General features: G+C 39.8%; 2 protein-coding genes across 5 annotated transcripts in view; both read right to left on the reverse strand.

Moving 5' to 3' along the window:
* Positions 1-14,591, reverse strand: part of LOC138042038 (testis-expressed protein 9-like) — a 20,177-nt gene extending 5,586 nt beyond the window's left edge. The window contains exons 1-12 of one of the 4 annotated variants that reach the window (XM_068887773.1): positions 14,520-14,591; positions 14,243-14,412; positions 13,539-13,602; positions 12,381-12,445; positions 11,815-11,884; positions 9,605-9,702; positions 8,799-8,998; positions 8,421-8,503; positions 6,025-6,111; positions 5,423-5,509; positions 4,135-4,199; positions 1,910-1,979 (exon numbers count right to left, since the gene is read on the reverse strand). In XM_068887773.1, coding sequence (XP_068743874.1) covers positions 1,910-1,979; positions 4,135-4,199; positions 5,423-5,509; positions 6,025-6,111; positions 8,421-8,503; positions 8,799-8,998; positions 9,605-9,702; positions 11,815-11,884; positions 12,381-12,445; positions 13,539-13,602; positions 14,243-14,412; positions 14,520-14,522 — 1,062 coding nt within the window. In that variant the 5' untranslated portion in view covers positions 14,523-14,591. Of the gene's footprint in view, positions 1-1,909; positions 1,980-4,134; positions 4,200-5,422; positions 5,510-6,024; positions 6,112-8,420; positions 8,504-8,798; positions 8,999-9,604; positions 9,703-11,775; positions 11,885-12,380; positions 12,446-13,538; positions 13,603-14,236; positions 14,413-14,519 lie in introns of all 4 variants that reach the window. The other 3 variants (XM_068887771.1, XM_068887772.1, XM_068887770.1) reach the window with 3 other exon arrangements.
* Positions 14,592-17,473: 2,882 nt separating this feature from the next.
* Positions 17,474-17,500, reverse strand: part of LOC138041090 (histamine N-methyltransferase-like) — a 2,159-nt gene continuing 2,132 nt past the window's right edge. The window contains exon 1 of the mRNA XM_068886859.1: positions 17,474-17,500. This exon is cut by the window's right edge and continues 2,132 nt beyond it. The gene's annotated coding sequence lies outside the window, so the exon portion shown is untranslated.

Consider the following 17,500-nt stretch of genomic DNA (forward strand, 5'->3'; position numbering starts at 1 on the left):
GATATTCCGGTCTTATCAGAGCTGAATCCTTACAAAATGACGTCCTCAAGTAGTGCACTGATTGACTCGGTTATTCTTACCGAAGATGACATTCCCGGAGCCTCGTTAGCTGGGCTAAATCCTTCTTCGCTGAAGAATGAAGAGTTGCGGTTTTGTTTGCGCGATGTGGTGTCGTGGGGATTCCCTTAAAAAACGAAACCTTTGCTTGTAAAACGGTAATCACATGGCTTTGATTTTAAATAGTAGTTTAACAGTTGATGTTTTTCAAGGTTTATCAGTTACCCTTTTTAAAAAAAATGCGCTTTGCGGGGTGGAGGAATACGTGAAAAGTGGACGCGATCAAATGGTGATAGAACCTGATCCGGACAAAATTTACACCAAAAGAAAAAAAGAGGATTATGTAAATCAATGTTATGAGCTGCACTCCTTCGTCATCACCCAGCGTGAAATACCCAAGAGATGGCTGGGGAAAATCTCTAGAAAGGATGCCTTCATTCACTCACATTGACTCACAGGTTTCCCTGTTGAAGGAGAAAATCTCTGACCTTGAGAAAAAATTCAGGGCACTCGAGTGGCGATTGTTTTGCTTGGAGAATATTTCAAAAATGATTCTCTTATTACCTTTTATACAGGATTTCCTAATTTGACAACGATGAAGGATTTGCATGAATTTCTACGGCCTGGGGCCGGTGGAGAAAACATTCAATATTTGTCCTCTGCAAGAGACGACATTCAGGCTGGTCATAGTGTACACCATGTTCCTTTCAATAGGAGACTTACTTAACTCCCATATATTAATATCCATTTCAACACAAATAAGCTTAATTAAATTCTGTGTACATGTGCCCTGGTTCATTTTTCCAAACAAAATATTGTTTGTTGTCTGACATTGATATCATCTGGTAAAACATTAAATTCATACAAAGCCCTCATCATTTTCAAATTAGGAAATCCTGTGCAATACGTAATAAGGGAATCATTTATTGAATGCGAGTGAATGAAGGCATCCTTTCTAGAGATTTTCCCCAGCCATCGCTTGGGTATTTCACGCTGGGTGATGTCGAAAGAGTGCAGCTCATAACATTGATTTTCATAATCCTCTTTTTTCTCTTGGTTTAAATTTTGTTCGGATCAGGATCTATCACCATTTGATCGCGTCCACTTTTCACGTATTCCTCCAGCCCGCAAAGCGCATTTTTTTAACAAGGGTAACTGATAAACCTTGAAAAACATCACCTGTTTAACTACTATTTAAAATCAAAGACTTGTGATTACCGTTTTACAAGCAAAGGTTTCGTTTCTTAAGGGAATCCCCACGACACTGCATCGCGCAAAAACCGCTACTCTCCATTCTTCAGCGAAGAAGGATTTAGCCCAGCTAACGAGGCTCCGGGAATGTCATCTTCTGTAAGAATAACTGAGTCAATCAATGCACTACTTGAGGACGCCATTTTATAAGGATTTAGCTCCGGAATATCGTATAACATAAATCTGCTGACAGCCGCTACTAAAATTTTCCAGACTGAAATAAGGCCTACCAAATCTAGAACCTAGGTCGTTCCGCGTGTCCGCCATTTTTGAATACGGTGTATGATCTGCGTCTCTAAACATTGGCTGCAAAACCACCTATAGAGCGTTTTCACTCACGTGACAGGTAGCCATATTGGATTACTGAAACCAAAGAAATCATTTGCATAAAAACAGAGTTCAATTCCTGGGAGATTAGTTTGGTACACCATCATGGCTGCCCTTTCTTTGTTTTGGAACACCAACATAGCCGATGAGACGTCAAGTGAAAACGACTAATTGAAAAACCGCGTCAAATATCCAACCGTGCCAGGTCAACTATCTGACCACGGAAAAGAATAATGGACCCGTGATTGAACACAACAGTAAACAACTGACTTACTTTGGACTCGCTCTTAGCTTTTTTCAATGCGGTTTTATATTTCTCTGCTTCTTCTAAAGCTCTGTTTAACCTACGACGGTGGATGAAACAAGAGCATAAGGAAGGGAAAGGAGTTTTTCGCAATACAAAATACGCAGCGCGTTCTATGGTAAAATGTCATATTTTTCAACCGTTACCAATCGCGCTCCTCAAAAGTGGCCCAAAACCCAGCGAGCGAGAGGGATTGATGATCGGGGCACGTCACGGGTATGCGCAGGCCTATCGAGCGTTACTCGCAATCTCGTGATTTCCAAATGCAGGGGCGGATCCAGGATTTTTCTTAACTTTCTTTAAAGGGGGTGCACCACTAAGGAATACCAGTTGTTTCGGAAAGGCGCAGGTCACCTCGGGGTGACCTGCCCCCCGAGGTGACCTGCGGCTTTCCAATACAACTGGGGTGCGCACCCCCTGCACCCTCCCCCAGGAGCTCCTGCCTCCCCCTAGATTCGACCCTGAAATGGAGGGCTAACCCTAACTCTAACCCTAACGCTTATTCCAAGGCTCAGAACTCACCGATCAAGCAATTTCATCACTGTTTAAAACCTATCGATATTTACCAACGTAGTTATTTTTTGTCAATTTGTTTTACTGTTAACACTTAGTCATAACCAGTTGAACCTTAGCCCAACAATAGTAATCAGCTGCATACAAAATACGTTTGCATTTTTAAGATTCGACAATAGCCAGGTGATCTGGTGACGTAATTCGGAGGACTGGGGAGAACAATTTTAACGCCGTATCCCACAACCGCCAGCGGCCTTATTTTCGAATTCAACTGGCAGAGGCGAGGTTAGATCTTGTCGGGTCTACTTGAATGTTCATTCAGTAACAGGAAAATGTGGTAGACACGTAATGATCTGTTCAATTTTGGTGATGGCAATATTGCAGGGAGTTTGGAAACAACACCTAAGGCCGCGCGCGGTTGTGGGATACGGCGTTAAAACTTTTCTTCACGGTCCTCCAAATTACGTCACCAGATCACCTGGAGCGAACTGAAGATTAATAGCGAGCTCGACTGGTAGGTACTTGGTGTATTTTGTCATTTAGTGGTTATCTATTGCACAAAATTATCTAAACACAGTAAAACCTTCAGGGTTAGGTTAGGGTAAGGTTAAGGTAATTGTATAAATACTGAACGTTTTATACCTTGTTTAAAAAAAATTGAAACAATAGAAAAAGATACACCAAGTACCTACCGCTCGACTCAAAAGCATGAGTTGAAATTGCTGAGCCCGCGCATTAGGTTTGGAAGCCCTAGCTCACTCTTTACAAGCGCATGCTCAGAAAACTCGGAAAATTCAAACTCCAATCAAACGGTCGATATAACTGATAATGATAATAAATAAAATCATCATAATAATTTATTTAAGCCTCAAGTTTATCTAGCCAAGAAGAAAACGCTCTACTAATTGTGGAGTGTAACAAGTTGAATAATTAGGAGTTTATTCATTGTTTAATTAAAGCAGCACAATTAGCACACATACGTGCGAGTGGATGCGTTAATTACGCAGCATTTTCCTGGCACAGACATCTTATTAGCATACACGGCATCAGATACATCATTATACATCTTTATTTACCCTCGGATTTTAGAGTAGCTTGGTGTAGCTAGTATCTCCGAGCATTTACCCTCCCAACCATGATACACCACAGAAGACAGACCACAACACCGGGAACTACATGCCCTACTCTTTACGACAAGTGTGCGGGTTCTTTTACGTCCCACAGGATTATGAACATTGAAGGGTTGTGAGACGGGACCTCCAGCTTATCGTCCTTATCCGAGAAGATTAGAGAGTCTAACCATTTGCAGAAGTAATTACAAAGGCAGCACTTTCTCCTCAGTCATTTAAAGACCCTGAGTGTTGGTCCGGCCAGAGTTGAACTCACGACCTCCCGCGTGACAGCCCGGTGCTCAACCAACTGAGTCACCGGTGCGCGATGCAAAATGAAAATGACTAACTAATCAGGTCAAGTAAAATGCTGATTTTTTTTTTGTGATAGGGGAAAACAGGAGAACCCGGAAAAAAACCGCTCAGAGCAGAGTACAGATCCAATCCGTGAACCGAACACAGGCCACATTGTTCGGAGGCTAGTTCTTTCGCCACCTCACAAAACCAGTTGCCCAGTCCCTACACCAGACAAACAGGGCGTATTTTTAGAAGACACCTGCACCAATCTCTTACCTCACTTCCGTAACATTTTTATTCGAAGCCGCTTGTTTCTGGTCTCTTTGAATCGAATCAAGATCCTTAAAAAAACGAAAAGATTAAATGTTGACTGGACAAAGTACCTCAACAAACAAAAACATCTAAAACTCTTTCGGGGCGAATTGCTTTAGAGCTAATTTGTTTAGTCTTAATCGGGTCAATAAAAAAACGAAATGACGGCAATAAGATATATATCCCCAAACAAACACCTTGTTCGTCGAAAACGGAATGATTCGTGCGAAGCCATGGGCCTGTTTCTCGAAAGTCCCGAAAACTTTTGGGGCCCGAAAAACCATTTGTGAAACTGCCAACCGCTTATTTTGGAAAGGTGATCTTTTAACATGTTTTCAGGGAAACAAAAAGAAAAATTACTGTGAAGTTTGACGACTTAAACCCTCTCCGTTCTTGAGATACAAAAGGAATTGTAACACCCGGAAATAGCCCGCAAAGTTTCGGGACTTTCGAGAAACGGGCCCCAGGTATCCTGGGGCTCGTTTCTCGAAAGTCCCGAAAACTTTTGCGGGCTCGAAAAGCCATATAGAAAACTACCATCCACTTGTTTTGATAAGATGGTCTTTCAAACTTGTTTCAACATAACAAATCAAAATGATTTAGAAGTTCCACGGCTTAAAATCTCCGTTCTTAAGATATAGACCGAATTATGACACTCGAAAAAGGCCCGGAAAGCTACGGGACTTTCGGGAAAGTGGCCTCTGGACACAAACGTTCGGAATGGACTGGTTGCGACTTTGCTTCCGAAATAATGAGTTTCTTACTTGTCTCTCGTTTTAAGGAAGTTGCTCTCTGCAGACAACAGCCAAGTCATGAAGTAACAAGTTTCTTCAGTTTATTGAAAACCCAAAATTTCAGACTGGCGTTTGCCGCAAACGTAAACGTAAATTCTAAATCTAACGCGAACAAGATGGAGTAGTTAAAAAATTGTTGCGACGGCGCAAATGTTTATTTCCAAGTAACGTTTTCGTTGGAATTTCATCGTTGTTCCAAAAGTTCTGAATAACAAACCCAAACGAGCGCGTATTATGTATTTTCCAAGTAAAGAAAAGTACTCTGTTTATTCCGTTTGTTCTCTGCCATCTCGAGCAGAATAAAAAGAACAGGTAAAAAGGATTTGCCTTGCGTTTTTAATCGCACCGCAATTCGCCCCAGAATTACGCCTTCAAAGAGAACAAAGAGCGCGTCAAAGGCCAAAATTGACCAAATTAATTTACGTACAATGTAGATTGAACATTGACTAGATCATTACTTTTCTCAAAGCGACCAGCTGTTGTTCGAGCCCCTCATTCTTGTGCTTACACTCATCGTATAGCTTCTTGTACTTGTCGATTTGAGACTGTAAAAACAATGAGAGGTGAACCTGAGATCATCTACAATGGATTAATTCGGCTTTGTATTCCATACTTTTCGAAACTCATTTCCTATTTCACAATGAATGACTAGTTGTGGGACATAGACGTGTTTAGCAGGACGGCAAAGAACGAGGAAACCTATTCTATGATCACTATTTCAAAGGAAACAAGAGCAAGTTGCGCTTCCATAAAGAAGAAAGAATTGATACTTATTGTATTTTTGCATCCATTTTTGAAAGACGAAATCGAAATTGAAAAATGAAAAGATGACAAGACTTAACCTCGTCACATAAAAAAAAGCTAGAAAACAGAAAAGACTGAATTTTGCTGGACTGAGACAACTGATAACGTCACGCGCGTTGAAAATTGTAGTTCCCGCAACGCAACGCTCCTCCCTACAAACTTTAGGTTTGTGGGAAAGGAGCGTTACTGTCAAAAAGAACGGCTGTGTCGGAGACTAAGACAAATGACAAACAATTTTCGGGGAAATAGCTCTGACCTGAAGGCCCTGGTTTGTCTTCTGCAACCTGCCTTGTTCGTCTGTTAATTCCTTCACTTTTTTTTCCACTTCTGTCGATTTCTCATCCTTTATGAAAAAATAGGATAACAAATATGATTAAATTTTCCACCTTGGATATTGCGTTTCTAGCTTTCTAATTGGTTCGCTCAATCTCGGTTGTCAGCTTATATACCGTATGACTGCGTGCCTTCTTGGCTGTTTATAATCTCATATCCAACGCGCGCTCGCGGAATAATTGTTTTAGTATATTGTAGTGGCATTTCGAAAGGGTGGCCAATCGAATCCCATGTAATTAACGATTTGTAAACATTGGCGTTAAGGAGGGAAAACTTGAGGACTAAAAGGCTAGAAACTTACTAGTTACAGCTTGTTTTTGTTTGGTTGTTTAACCAGCATGTAATCTGAGTTACTAAATATAATGAACTTTTGATCTCATGTTACCGTGTCCTTTTTGCGCGAGACGGCTATTGAATTACAAACGTTTTTTAACTTCTAAGTATCCGAAAGTAACGGCTACCCGAAAGTGGCGGCCCCTTTAAAAGCCTATTAAATCGTAAACTATGGAACAAACTACCTGCTGCGATGAGGGATTCCTCATCACTGAGTTCATTTGATGTACAAACTGGCAATATCAAAATTTATAATTTGTAAACTAATTTTCTTTTCACTTCCCTCTAAAACTTATCAATTTATCATTTTTTGTTTTGTGCGCGAGACATCTCAAATCAGAGTAGGGAAATTAAAAACAACTCAACACACATTACATTGAATCATGTGACATTGTAGAGCCATCAGACTATCGAGACACTTTGTCCATGATTAAACGACGAAGCTCAGTGAAAAGAGCAAGGGGACACTTCGCCCCGCAAGGGCTACGGGTCAATAGCCCATGAGGCACAGCCGAATGGGCTATTAGCCCGTGGCCCTTGAGGGCGAAGGGTCTAATTGTTTTAGCCTCACCCAACTAGTTGGACAGAAAAGGCAATAATTAAGTTAGCGAATGCAAGTTGAAGAAATATTTTTAGCATTTAGCATCACCCAACTAGTGGACTAATGCAAATCCTGCATTTTGATTGGCTACGCTACAAGATGACTATTAGTAATAGTCCTCGAGTATCAAAAAGCCTAACGCTTTCTTTCGTTTAATTCGCAAATAAATAAGTTATTTCTTCAACTTGCATTCGCTAACTTTGTTATTGCCTTTTCTGTCCAACTAGTTGGGTGATACTAAAACAATTAGACCCTAAGACTTCACCCGCAAGGGCCACGAGTCAATAGCCCATTCGGCTTCGCCTCATGGGCTATTGACCCGTAGCCCTTGCGGGCCACGGGTCTAATAATTGTTAAGTAGCTCAATGTGTAGCAGATGGAATCGGTGTTACAGAGGCCTGTTCGATTCCAGCCTTGGAAAATGAGTTCCTTTGCCCGCTGACAAGAAACTGGCACTAATTTTGACACAGAGCATGGAAATTAAACCTCTGCCAGAACGGTGAGAGGCAAGCAGGCCCACCTCTCACCACAATGCTAACTCTTCTTTCTCAACCAACACTAAGAAACGGTCCAGATAAGAACGATAGCAACAACGGCGACGAACATGTTAGAATTCAATTGGAATGCAAAAAGGTGATAACTTTTCTATTGTCTGTACTTACTTCTGATTGTGTAAAAATGATAACATTCCTATGTGGGGAAAGCACCGTTGCCGCAAGACAAGAAATTGCCATCCACCTTACACGGATCATTACTTAATCTTGTTGCCAGAAATATTTGTGGCAAAAGCCACCCTTTGATCTCAATGACACATGGGTACATTTCTGTAACTCAAGACCTTAAGGACCCTTAAAGCAAGGACAACAGGGAGCTTCAGCAAAGATGGCGATGGCAACGAGAAATTCAACTCAAAATAAAAATTCACGTTGTTGTAATCACTTCGTGACTATTTCAACCTTTTTAAAATGACAAGAGTGTGATAGTTACTCAAAAATGACACTGGTTTAAACGGCGCTTAATTTAGGGGAGAAAATGAAAATTTATCCTCAAGCGCTGACGTTCTTTGTAAGACCTCAAATTTGGCTATTTCACGTTTGTTGTTTTGCAGCAGATGGCAAAGAAATGGACAAAAGTTCTCATTGTTGTTGCCGTAGCCGTTGTATTTGCTTATAATAAGTTCCCCCTACGATGACGGAACGCTGTCTAAGAATACTACAGCGTATTTCCCGTTAATGCAATTTAGTCACTCGGCATGGAAAGAGTGCGTCAACAATACAGGAATAAAATTAGCGAGAAAAGTGTGGAAATTTAGAGAGAAAATTGAAAACTCATAGCAGCCGTCATCCTTGCTTCAGCACCCTATCATCATGGCTGTGAATGCTGACCTTTTTATTGCATTCTGCCACAACTCTGTCCAGCTCTTCCTGCAAAACCCTCAGCTTTGCCTTGAGAAATCTTATGGTTGCCTCTAAAAAGAAAATGCAAAAATAAATGTTTCTTCTCATTCTCAATTAACCTGTTCCACCAAAATTAATGTCACAAATCTGGTTGAGACATCATGCTTGTCTTAATGAAAGCTTATCTCATGCGCAAACTAAGGCATTTGTAAGTTGACAGGAAGTCAGAATCATTAACAGTATCAATGTACAGCCCATTGGTATTCTTAATTTTGAAATAATTTTTATTTGAATCGTAAAAAAAATCACCTTTGCAACAGTCAGTGAAATACTAAAAGGGTTGATATGTAATGAAACAAAACAAACCTGATCCCATTTCCTCTGCACCAACTGGTAAGACACTGGAATCAATGGTTGTTCTGTAACTGCCATCTTGACAATCATCTTCAAGTGCGCTGATTGTGTTTGCGAGAGTGATTCTGTCATGAAGCATGTCCATCATTGGATCAGAAGGAACAGGTGTGTGTCTTACACTACCTGGGGCTGATGTTGTCTTGGATTTGGGCCTGCAGTCATAGAAAAAACCCATAATTACGTTACCAGGCAAAAAGGAAAGAAGCGACACATTAATACACCACCCACCACAAGAACAGCTGAGGGAATGTACCTTGTGTACAGTGGTGCTACCCTTGCTTCTAGAATACACAATACAGTATATATTGTAAGATCATGGGGTAAGGGTAGTCCTGAGAAAAAATTTTGTTGGAGGCATCCTCAGAGTCAGAAGGATAAATCCTGATATGAATCCTTGGTTCAAACCATTTGCTACAGGCATCCATGGCAATCCTAAGAGAAGCTGCACCATATCATTGAATCAAGTCCATGAATATTTAACTCTCCATACAAAATACTTACCAGATCTGACAGATCCAAAGTCCAAGCTAAGGAACGGTCATGGAGGCCAAGTTAGGGTTAGGAATTCAAAACAAAGGCATTCAAGAACAAAAACGTACCTAGGAATCTCCACAGGCATGGAACCTTCCATAACATTATTATTTCTAAGAACCAACTCAATAAGTAGCCCTGTGGGTAGAGATGCCCCTAACAGCTATTGACCAACAATGAATCCACATCTTAGCCTACATTTTAAAGTCAAAATAAAAGCTCCTAACCTTGTCTTCTTTGTTCTTGATCCAGGCCTTGTCCCTTGTTTACCAGCTGAGCTGCTATGTGGCCTTATCAGCTCGCCTTCCAAACCAGTGGATGGCCTCTAATAGAACCAGAGACACAAAAGTAATAATTGCACAGGTCAAAAAATTAAGGTTCGACAGTAAGCACTCGTTCCAGAATCCCACACATTGTTGAAATATCTGGTCTTTTATTATGATTAACCCATTGAGTCCTAGGAGTGAGACTGAATAGATTTTACTCTGTGTAACGTTACACCAGACAATTTTACTCATCAATGGAGGGCAGTTCAGGAATTATAATAACCACGGGTTCATGTGGATAACTGAAATTTAGGGAAAGTTAAAACTGAGGTATGCTGGCCAGCAGTGACTTGGTGCTGCAGGGGGTGCCCTGAGAAACTGAAGGGTCATGTGGTACTCAACAGTTTAGATCACCGAAGATCTTAGAGTTGTTTTGCTTGCTGTGTTCACACCCACCCTCCGCACAGGTAAGTGTAATTCAAGTAAGTATAAGACTTCCACTGATTATTCAGTGTGACTGGTGCCAGGAAGTGGACTGAGGTTGCATTGCCATGGTTACCTCCTTGTCGTGGGCGGTCACGGCAACCGCCACAGCACTGTAAGGCACCTCCCTGCAAGTTCATTACTGTCAATAAATTTTAAACTTTGCTAATACGATAAAAACATCGCTCCTTGTTTTTCGACACACTCAAAATGCGAGATTCTATGCAATTATTTCAAGAGAAAAACTATTTATTATTACGGCAATTTCTTCATTTAGTGATCCACCATTACTAGGTGTGGTTCTGACAGATAGGCCCTCAAAGAGCTGGATCAACAAGAGAAAGTAACGTCATTAACTCACTGGCTTTTGAAATGCAGTACATGTGAATGCGGCTTGATTTGTGTGCAGAACACCAAAAACTCTTGTGCTGCATACTACATGTAATCAAGTTGCATTCACACACACTGTATTTTTGAGCTAGTGAGAAAATGAAGCCATTTCCTCCTTGATCCAGATGACTGAAAGCTTATCAGTTGGAACTGCACCAAGTAATGGCAGACCATAAAATGAAAAAAAGTCAAATTAATTAAAAATAAACAGTCACCCTCTTGAAATCATTAGAAAAAAATTCGACTGTTGAGCATGCAGGGTTCTAACCTCTTACTAACCGAGTGCGAAGGCCGTACAGGGAAATAATTATTGGCCGAAGGTCACGGCAGTACGGACTGAGCGCAGCAAGGTCGGTACAAAAATGACTGAGGGCCAATACTCCCCAGTACGGTCCCCAGTACGGTCCCCAGCAAGTGAGGTTAGGATTGTGTTTTATATGGCATTGTTTCTTTAAGTGATCAGACACTTCCCCGCTAGGTGAATGTTCATAATCTTGGTCTTTCATTCGCAACCTTTGCTCTGTAACTGTTTACATTTAACACTAAATCCCACTTGCTTTAATTGTACTGTTGCAATGAAAAAAACTTTTTTTTCGCTCAACTTCAATTTCCTGGGAGAGAGAAAAAAATACGTAGAAAGACTGCCAAAAGCACACAGGTTGCATTTTTTTTTTTGGCATTGTGCTATTTCTCTGAGGGTGAAGCATGCATTGTATATTAGAGGAAAAAGTCCAGGGCAATGTTTTTCAGTTCAATTCAAGGTTACATAGCAAATTATTTTAAAGGGAAAAGAAACTTAAAATAACATAGTCAGTTTCACAATTTAATGCTGGTTTATTGCACTTAATTGCCCTATTATCTGCCCTTTTAATTATTATTAATAAACATTTGAAATTAAATCGAGATCCCAAGATCCAAACTATTTAAATAATGAGAAGAAACAAGGATAATAATAGCAACTGGAGTTAGCACAAGAGCACCAATTAAATTGGGGACACTAACGAAATTAACTCAAATCAAATCAATATTGGTTTTTGTGAAGAGGGGAAGACCGCAGTACCCAGAGAATACATGTACCTAGACTCAGAGCAGAGAAGAGAACCAACAAACTCAACCCACATGACACCGAGTTTGGGAATCAAACCCGGGCCACATTGGTGAGAGGCAAGTTCTCTCAACACTGCAACAGCCCTGCTCACAAAATGCCTTTCTGATATAAAGACCACTTTTACAGGGCATACAGTACAAAACTACAGTACCAGTAAATGACCTTGTATGACATATCGTGCAGAAAACACCTGTTTATTGGCCAAGTTAGAAGCCGGTTTATTTGTGAACTGTGAGATATCCATGGATGGAAGCATGTCACTGAAGAACAACAATACAAACTAATTATAATATTATATTACGCACAAAAGTGAGTCCATGGTGGGGTAAGGGGAGATGAGTTGCTCATCCCTCTCACTTCTCCTGTCTATTGCCCACCCACCCCAACCCCTTTATGGAAATTTTGCACTGAGTTACGCTGAGCCTTTGTAAACTAAAATATGCCTACATTGAAGGCTTGGAGAAGGACAGAAAATAATGACAGTAATAATTAAGTCCAACTTTGATGACTTAAAGGTTAAAATTCTGTTGGATTTGCATTATGCTCTCATATTAGACTTACATGTAATGTCACATAGTGAGTGTCAAAGCTCAACCTGTGTATTTTTTCATAGCCAAAACATTGTAGTTCATAAGCCAACCATTGTCCAAGTTTCTAGGCGAGCATAATATTTGGAAGGGAGGAAGCCCATAAAACTACAATGACAATAATTATTATAAAATTTATTTTGTATACATGTACGTACATGTAACTTACTCTAAGTCCTCTGTTACTTCTAATTCTGTAGTAGCGGGTCTTGCAAGCAACTCATCCTGGTCAAGCTACAATGTAAATCACCAAGAAAGTAAAATGTAATAAAAATAATGAATTTAAGATTGCATGGAAAGAACAAAATAGTGCCTACATATCATTAGGCAAAGGGCTGTTCAAAGATAGGACGAAAAGTTGCATTATTTTGTTTACACTGTGCATAGAGGTCATGCAGCACAAATCTACTTAGGAAAGTGGATTTCCCGTCGGACATACGCAAATAACAGTAGAAGCTTTGCTTGTTGGATGGATCAGTGTTATTCAAATTGTTTGTACTGTAAGACGAACGCTGAATTATTAATGGTGAGCCTTTAAGAAAGTAACAAAAAAATAATTTTTTTTTATTTTCTAAATCTGGAAGGCTATGGGTTTTGGACTCCTATTTTGTTCAATGGAAAGTTTAAATAAAATCATATGTAAATGTAACATGAAAAATCCCCAAGCAATTTCATCAAAGAGTTCTGGCAAATTCATACGTCAAGCAACATCATTGTCAAGCTTCATTGTGGATCTCATTCATCCTCATTATGAAACAAAAGTACAAGGTCTTTACAATACACTATACACTTCATTAATTGAACAGACCCTGAAGTGTTCCTTGCACCCGGAAAGGCAGGTTGTTAACTTTGCTAACACATGAAGTCTCCAGTCAAACATTTGGCTCTACATGAACATGTAGTTGTTCAAAGACCAGTCTCATAACTTTATCCTGGTGATACATGTTGGCCACTAACTGACAGTTACAATCTGCAAATGATTTCAGTATTTGATCACATAACTACAGTGAATGTTCATGCTCTGACCACATGTTAACGAAGACGTGTAAGAACACCTCAGCCAGTGTTTTATGTGAAGTGAATTTTATGCTCTCAAAAGTGACTTATCCATTGGATAAAGTTATCTCACCTTTGAACAAATATGGCCTGGCCTTGTGTGTTTGAAGGTGGATAGTGCAACTTGCCTGGACAAATGACTATCCAGTAGATAAGCCCAATAAAACTGAGTGATTTATTCACAAGAAAGTGTTGATCACCCTTCAAACATCTAACAACATATTGCTAAACAAAGTTCAGTGGAGGTTGCACTTCATAATGGTCTACTTACCATCACTTCCTCTGCCTCTTTGATCAAATTTGCTGTTCTTTCCTCTAGCTCTGCATTAAGACGCCTTGAGAGAGAAAGTAAAAAAGCTATCACTTTCTTTCTACATGTATTGTAGAAAGCTGAGGATATGACTTTTGTATTTTTGAGTCATATGAAAAAGCTTCGCTTTCCATCGTACTCAGGCATTTTCATTGTTGGCTTCTATTGAAACTATGACATGATATCAACTTAATTATGTTACTTGTAGATTTCTATAAATTTTCCCTCTTTTTACAATTCATCTCAGTATAAAGCTGTACAATGGTCTATAATTTACTCTGTATAATTATTATGTGCTGGTATCTTTATTAATATTATTATTTGTATGGAAAAGAGGGCCTTTTTGGAGAACAGAATTTAGCTGCAGGGGTCACACCGTTTACACACCGTTTAAATCAAGGTTAAATTCACACACCGACAGTGAATGTCTGTAATTGTTTTGAAAAGACTGACACTTTTTAATGTTTATTTGATATGACTGTACTTGTTTATAAATAGGCCATTTCCGACGTCATGTCTGCCTCCTCTTCAAAGCGATACTAAATGCGAAGTTTTTGTGATGGTAATTAGTTCAACTTTACACCGGAATGGAAGGCAGGCATGAACTCGGAAATGGTTTCTTACATACATATTTGCCCTTAAAAATAGCATTCTTTCACACTAACATGTACTCCTCCTCTTTGCTTAGAAGTCCCTGTGCAATGTTCTTAGTTTTCCCTGAAGGAGGCTTTTCCAGAGATAAGGGTTTTTGCGGATTGCTGACGAATTTTCGCCCAGCATTTGCAGAGGCAGAAGTTGGCCGTTTTGCAGAAGAAGTAGGACGCGAAGCGTTAGACTACGAAAGAAAAACGAAAAGAAAAAATATTTAAATTTTCAAATAATAATGATATTTGACCGAAAACACATTAAGCCAAATAATGCGTTTGCAAAATGATCAGCTACCATTTTCCACTGGGAACAGAGAAACGCCAAACTACGCCGCCATGACAGTTCGTGTTAGTAACCAGTCCTTTAAAACGCTCTCTGAGGTAGTAGGTCATATAAGACCGAACATTATGTCCCAAGCCACACCCATCCATAGCTCTTTACCCATAACGACCCGCAACACTTGTTGCAGCTGCTATAGCCGTAATAAATAGATTTAGCCAAGCTTAAAAGCCGAGCGCCTGGGTTGTTTATTCTTACTGGCCTTACTTAAACAATGAATTTACGGGATGAAACAATTTTCAATTTTTTTTGTTTAGCCTCGACAAAAAGCAATCAAATAAAGAAACCAAACAAATCAATCTAAAGCAAGTTAAAACAAGAAGCGTTGGAAAAATAATAAACAGCCCCTAACATAGAAAGTTTACAAGAAGAGTGTACAGCCATACTAAAAAGGTTACCAAATACCATGACAGTCATGACTTTTCCTTTGTGCCAAATAAACTTCTGACTGGAAATCGAATCTTTGGAATCATCTTTTTGGATTAAAACTAGCAAAAAAGGCAGGAAAAATATTTTCCAAATCCTTTTCCACCCAAACACAGACAGCGTAGACTGTTAAGAGCTTTAGGTGACATAGTATGCCCACGTAGCTGCGTCAAGCCACAGAAAGCGTGCCAAAAATTAAGTCTCGTTTATGTTTGGATGTCCTGAATGATTACCTGGCTTGAGCCTACCATCCAATCGAAAACCAGTACCTGGTCAGTTGTTAACTTAAAAACAACAGCTGTCCTTGATTATCTCTGAACTTGAGCCCACAATGTGGTCATGTGATACTGGTCAGCAGATACCTTGTTTTAACAGATGTCAATTAATCATAACATGGGTGTCCAATATCAAAGATGTATGTTGTAAAAGGCTGCCATGTTGGGTGTATTGATTATTATTACTATTATTATTAGGATATTATTAAATTATTGGGCAACTTCATGCGTACATACCCACGAGCAATACTGCTAACCATGATTACCATGAGAAAAAGAATTCATGGGTTTCCCATGAGTATGGTGCACCACTAGCCTCCTATGGCCTATGATAGGCAGTGGCACCATAGTACATACAATCAATACCTGTGTACCTGTAGTAGCGGTATTAGGGGTATTAACTGTAGTATCCACAGTATGTGTAGTACAGGCTTTGTGCTGGATTTTGTCTATAAAATTCCAGGTCTGGAGTATTCAAGGCGTTTTCAAGAGCCAGAAATTGAGCTTTCAAGGAGTCTTTATAAGACGATTTCTATGTCATACATGTTTTCTTTGCTGAAAAAGCCCACATCCTGCAAGTAAACTGCACGCACAGGCATTTTAATTTTTGGTTTTAATGTTTCTCTAATACTCAATTTTGGGCTCAATTTTTGAAATGTCTTTTTAACTTAGCATGATGCAATAGGCCAGTTTCGTATTCTAACGGTTGGACTGGATCTAGCATGAAATAGAGGCTAATGCAGGCAAATTAATTTGCATTTGAAGAGATTTAACCGCATTAGCCTCCATTTCATGCTAGCTCCAGTCCAGCCGTGAGAATTCGGAAATGGTCTATTCTCAACAATTTTCACCCAAGCAAAATTTCAAGGATTTTTCAAGCAGTTTCCCATCAAGGGCTTTTCAAGGGCCCTTGAAGTGCAAAATTAAATTCCAGGGCTTTTCAAGGACCTCAAGGAGTAGCAGGAACCCTGGTTAAGTAGCTTTAGTAGGTGTACATGTAGTGGCTGTAGGACCTATGACACCTATAGTAGGTGTAGTAGGTGTATGACAATAACAATATTAACATTTCAACAGTTTATCATATTACCGGTAATTACAAATTAATTTAAGTGGTTAGTAATCCATCTGAGCTTCAGGCAAAGTAGTGTAAATGAACACGCACAAGGACAGAGGTCAGAGTTTTTCTTATGTTCTTGTGGAATGGAGGAATGTTGCTGCTACGGAAAGAGGACTCGCATTCCACCAATGTGACCATGCGCGATTCTTGACTCAACATCATTATTATGCAAGTTGAGTTTGTTTCTTCTCAAGTCTGCTTGGAGAGGTTTTAATCTTGGTAATCCAGTTTCCACTTCTTGATAAATACCTTAATCAAATTTTGATTTGATTTTTCTTTAGTTTCATGTGATTTGATTTACAGTCACCCTAATTAGTAAAGCAGTTATGCCTGGCCATATAAGCCCAAGACTTAACGTTAACTGCCTTTTGACTACATAACATGATTGTTCAATTCACAGGCTGTACTTTACAGCATGGGCCGATGAATTTGAAAGTCTGTTTTTATGGCTTGATTCTTGATTACAGCTCCTTATGTTTTCTAGCATGAGAAACTGGACTTGAAAAAATGCTTGTTTTTTTCACCTCAGGTAATTCAGTTCCCTAAGACTGCAAGTAAGGATGTGTTCAGTAAGGCCAGTTTCTCTTTTACTCTCAGCTCTCTTTTGAAAGTTGCAGTCAGGTGTAGCCATCAGATTTTGTTATTAAAAGGTACTGGCCATTTAAGACACAACAGTTCATTAAGCAGGATTATCCAATTCTTTTTTTGTAGGCTCAGGTGTATCATGTGTGCCCACTACTCAATAATAAATCTATTAAGTCTATGTTAGACTTAAGAGTGCTAGAGTTGATAAGTTGAAACGCAAAAGGCATGTAATGTCACATGATTGGTAGTTAACGTTAATGCACCTATCAATGTTAAGTCGCTAAGGGGGGGGGGGGGGGGGGGGGAGGCCGGGCATAGGAGAGGGATTTGACGTTACAAGTCTGCCCGTGTTAGGGACTTTTTATCATTCGTTGAGTTCTGGGGGTCGGGACTTTTGACTTTAACCGTTAGAAGAGTGGGGTCCACTGACGCCATCTTCGCTGATCACCATCTTCAATGACCGCTAAACACTGTCAAATAGTACCGCCATCTCGTAATTACCCATAAGTCACTAGAACCAAACCGATTCTCTG

Source organism: Montipora capricornis, chromosome 3, assembly GCF_036669925.1.
Source record: "Montipora capricornis isolate CH-2021 chromosome 3, ASM3666992v2, whole genome shotgun sequence".
Taxonomy (NCBI): Eukaryota; Metazoa; Cnidaria; class Anthozoa; order Scleractinia; family Acroporidae; genus Montipora; species Montipora capricornis.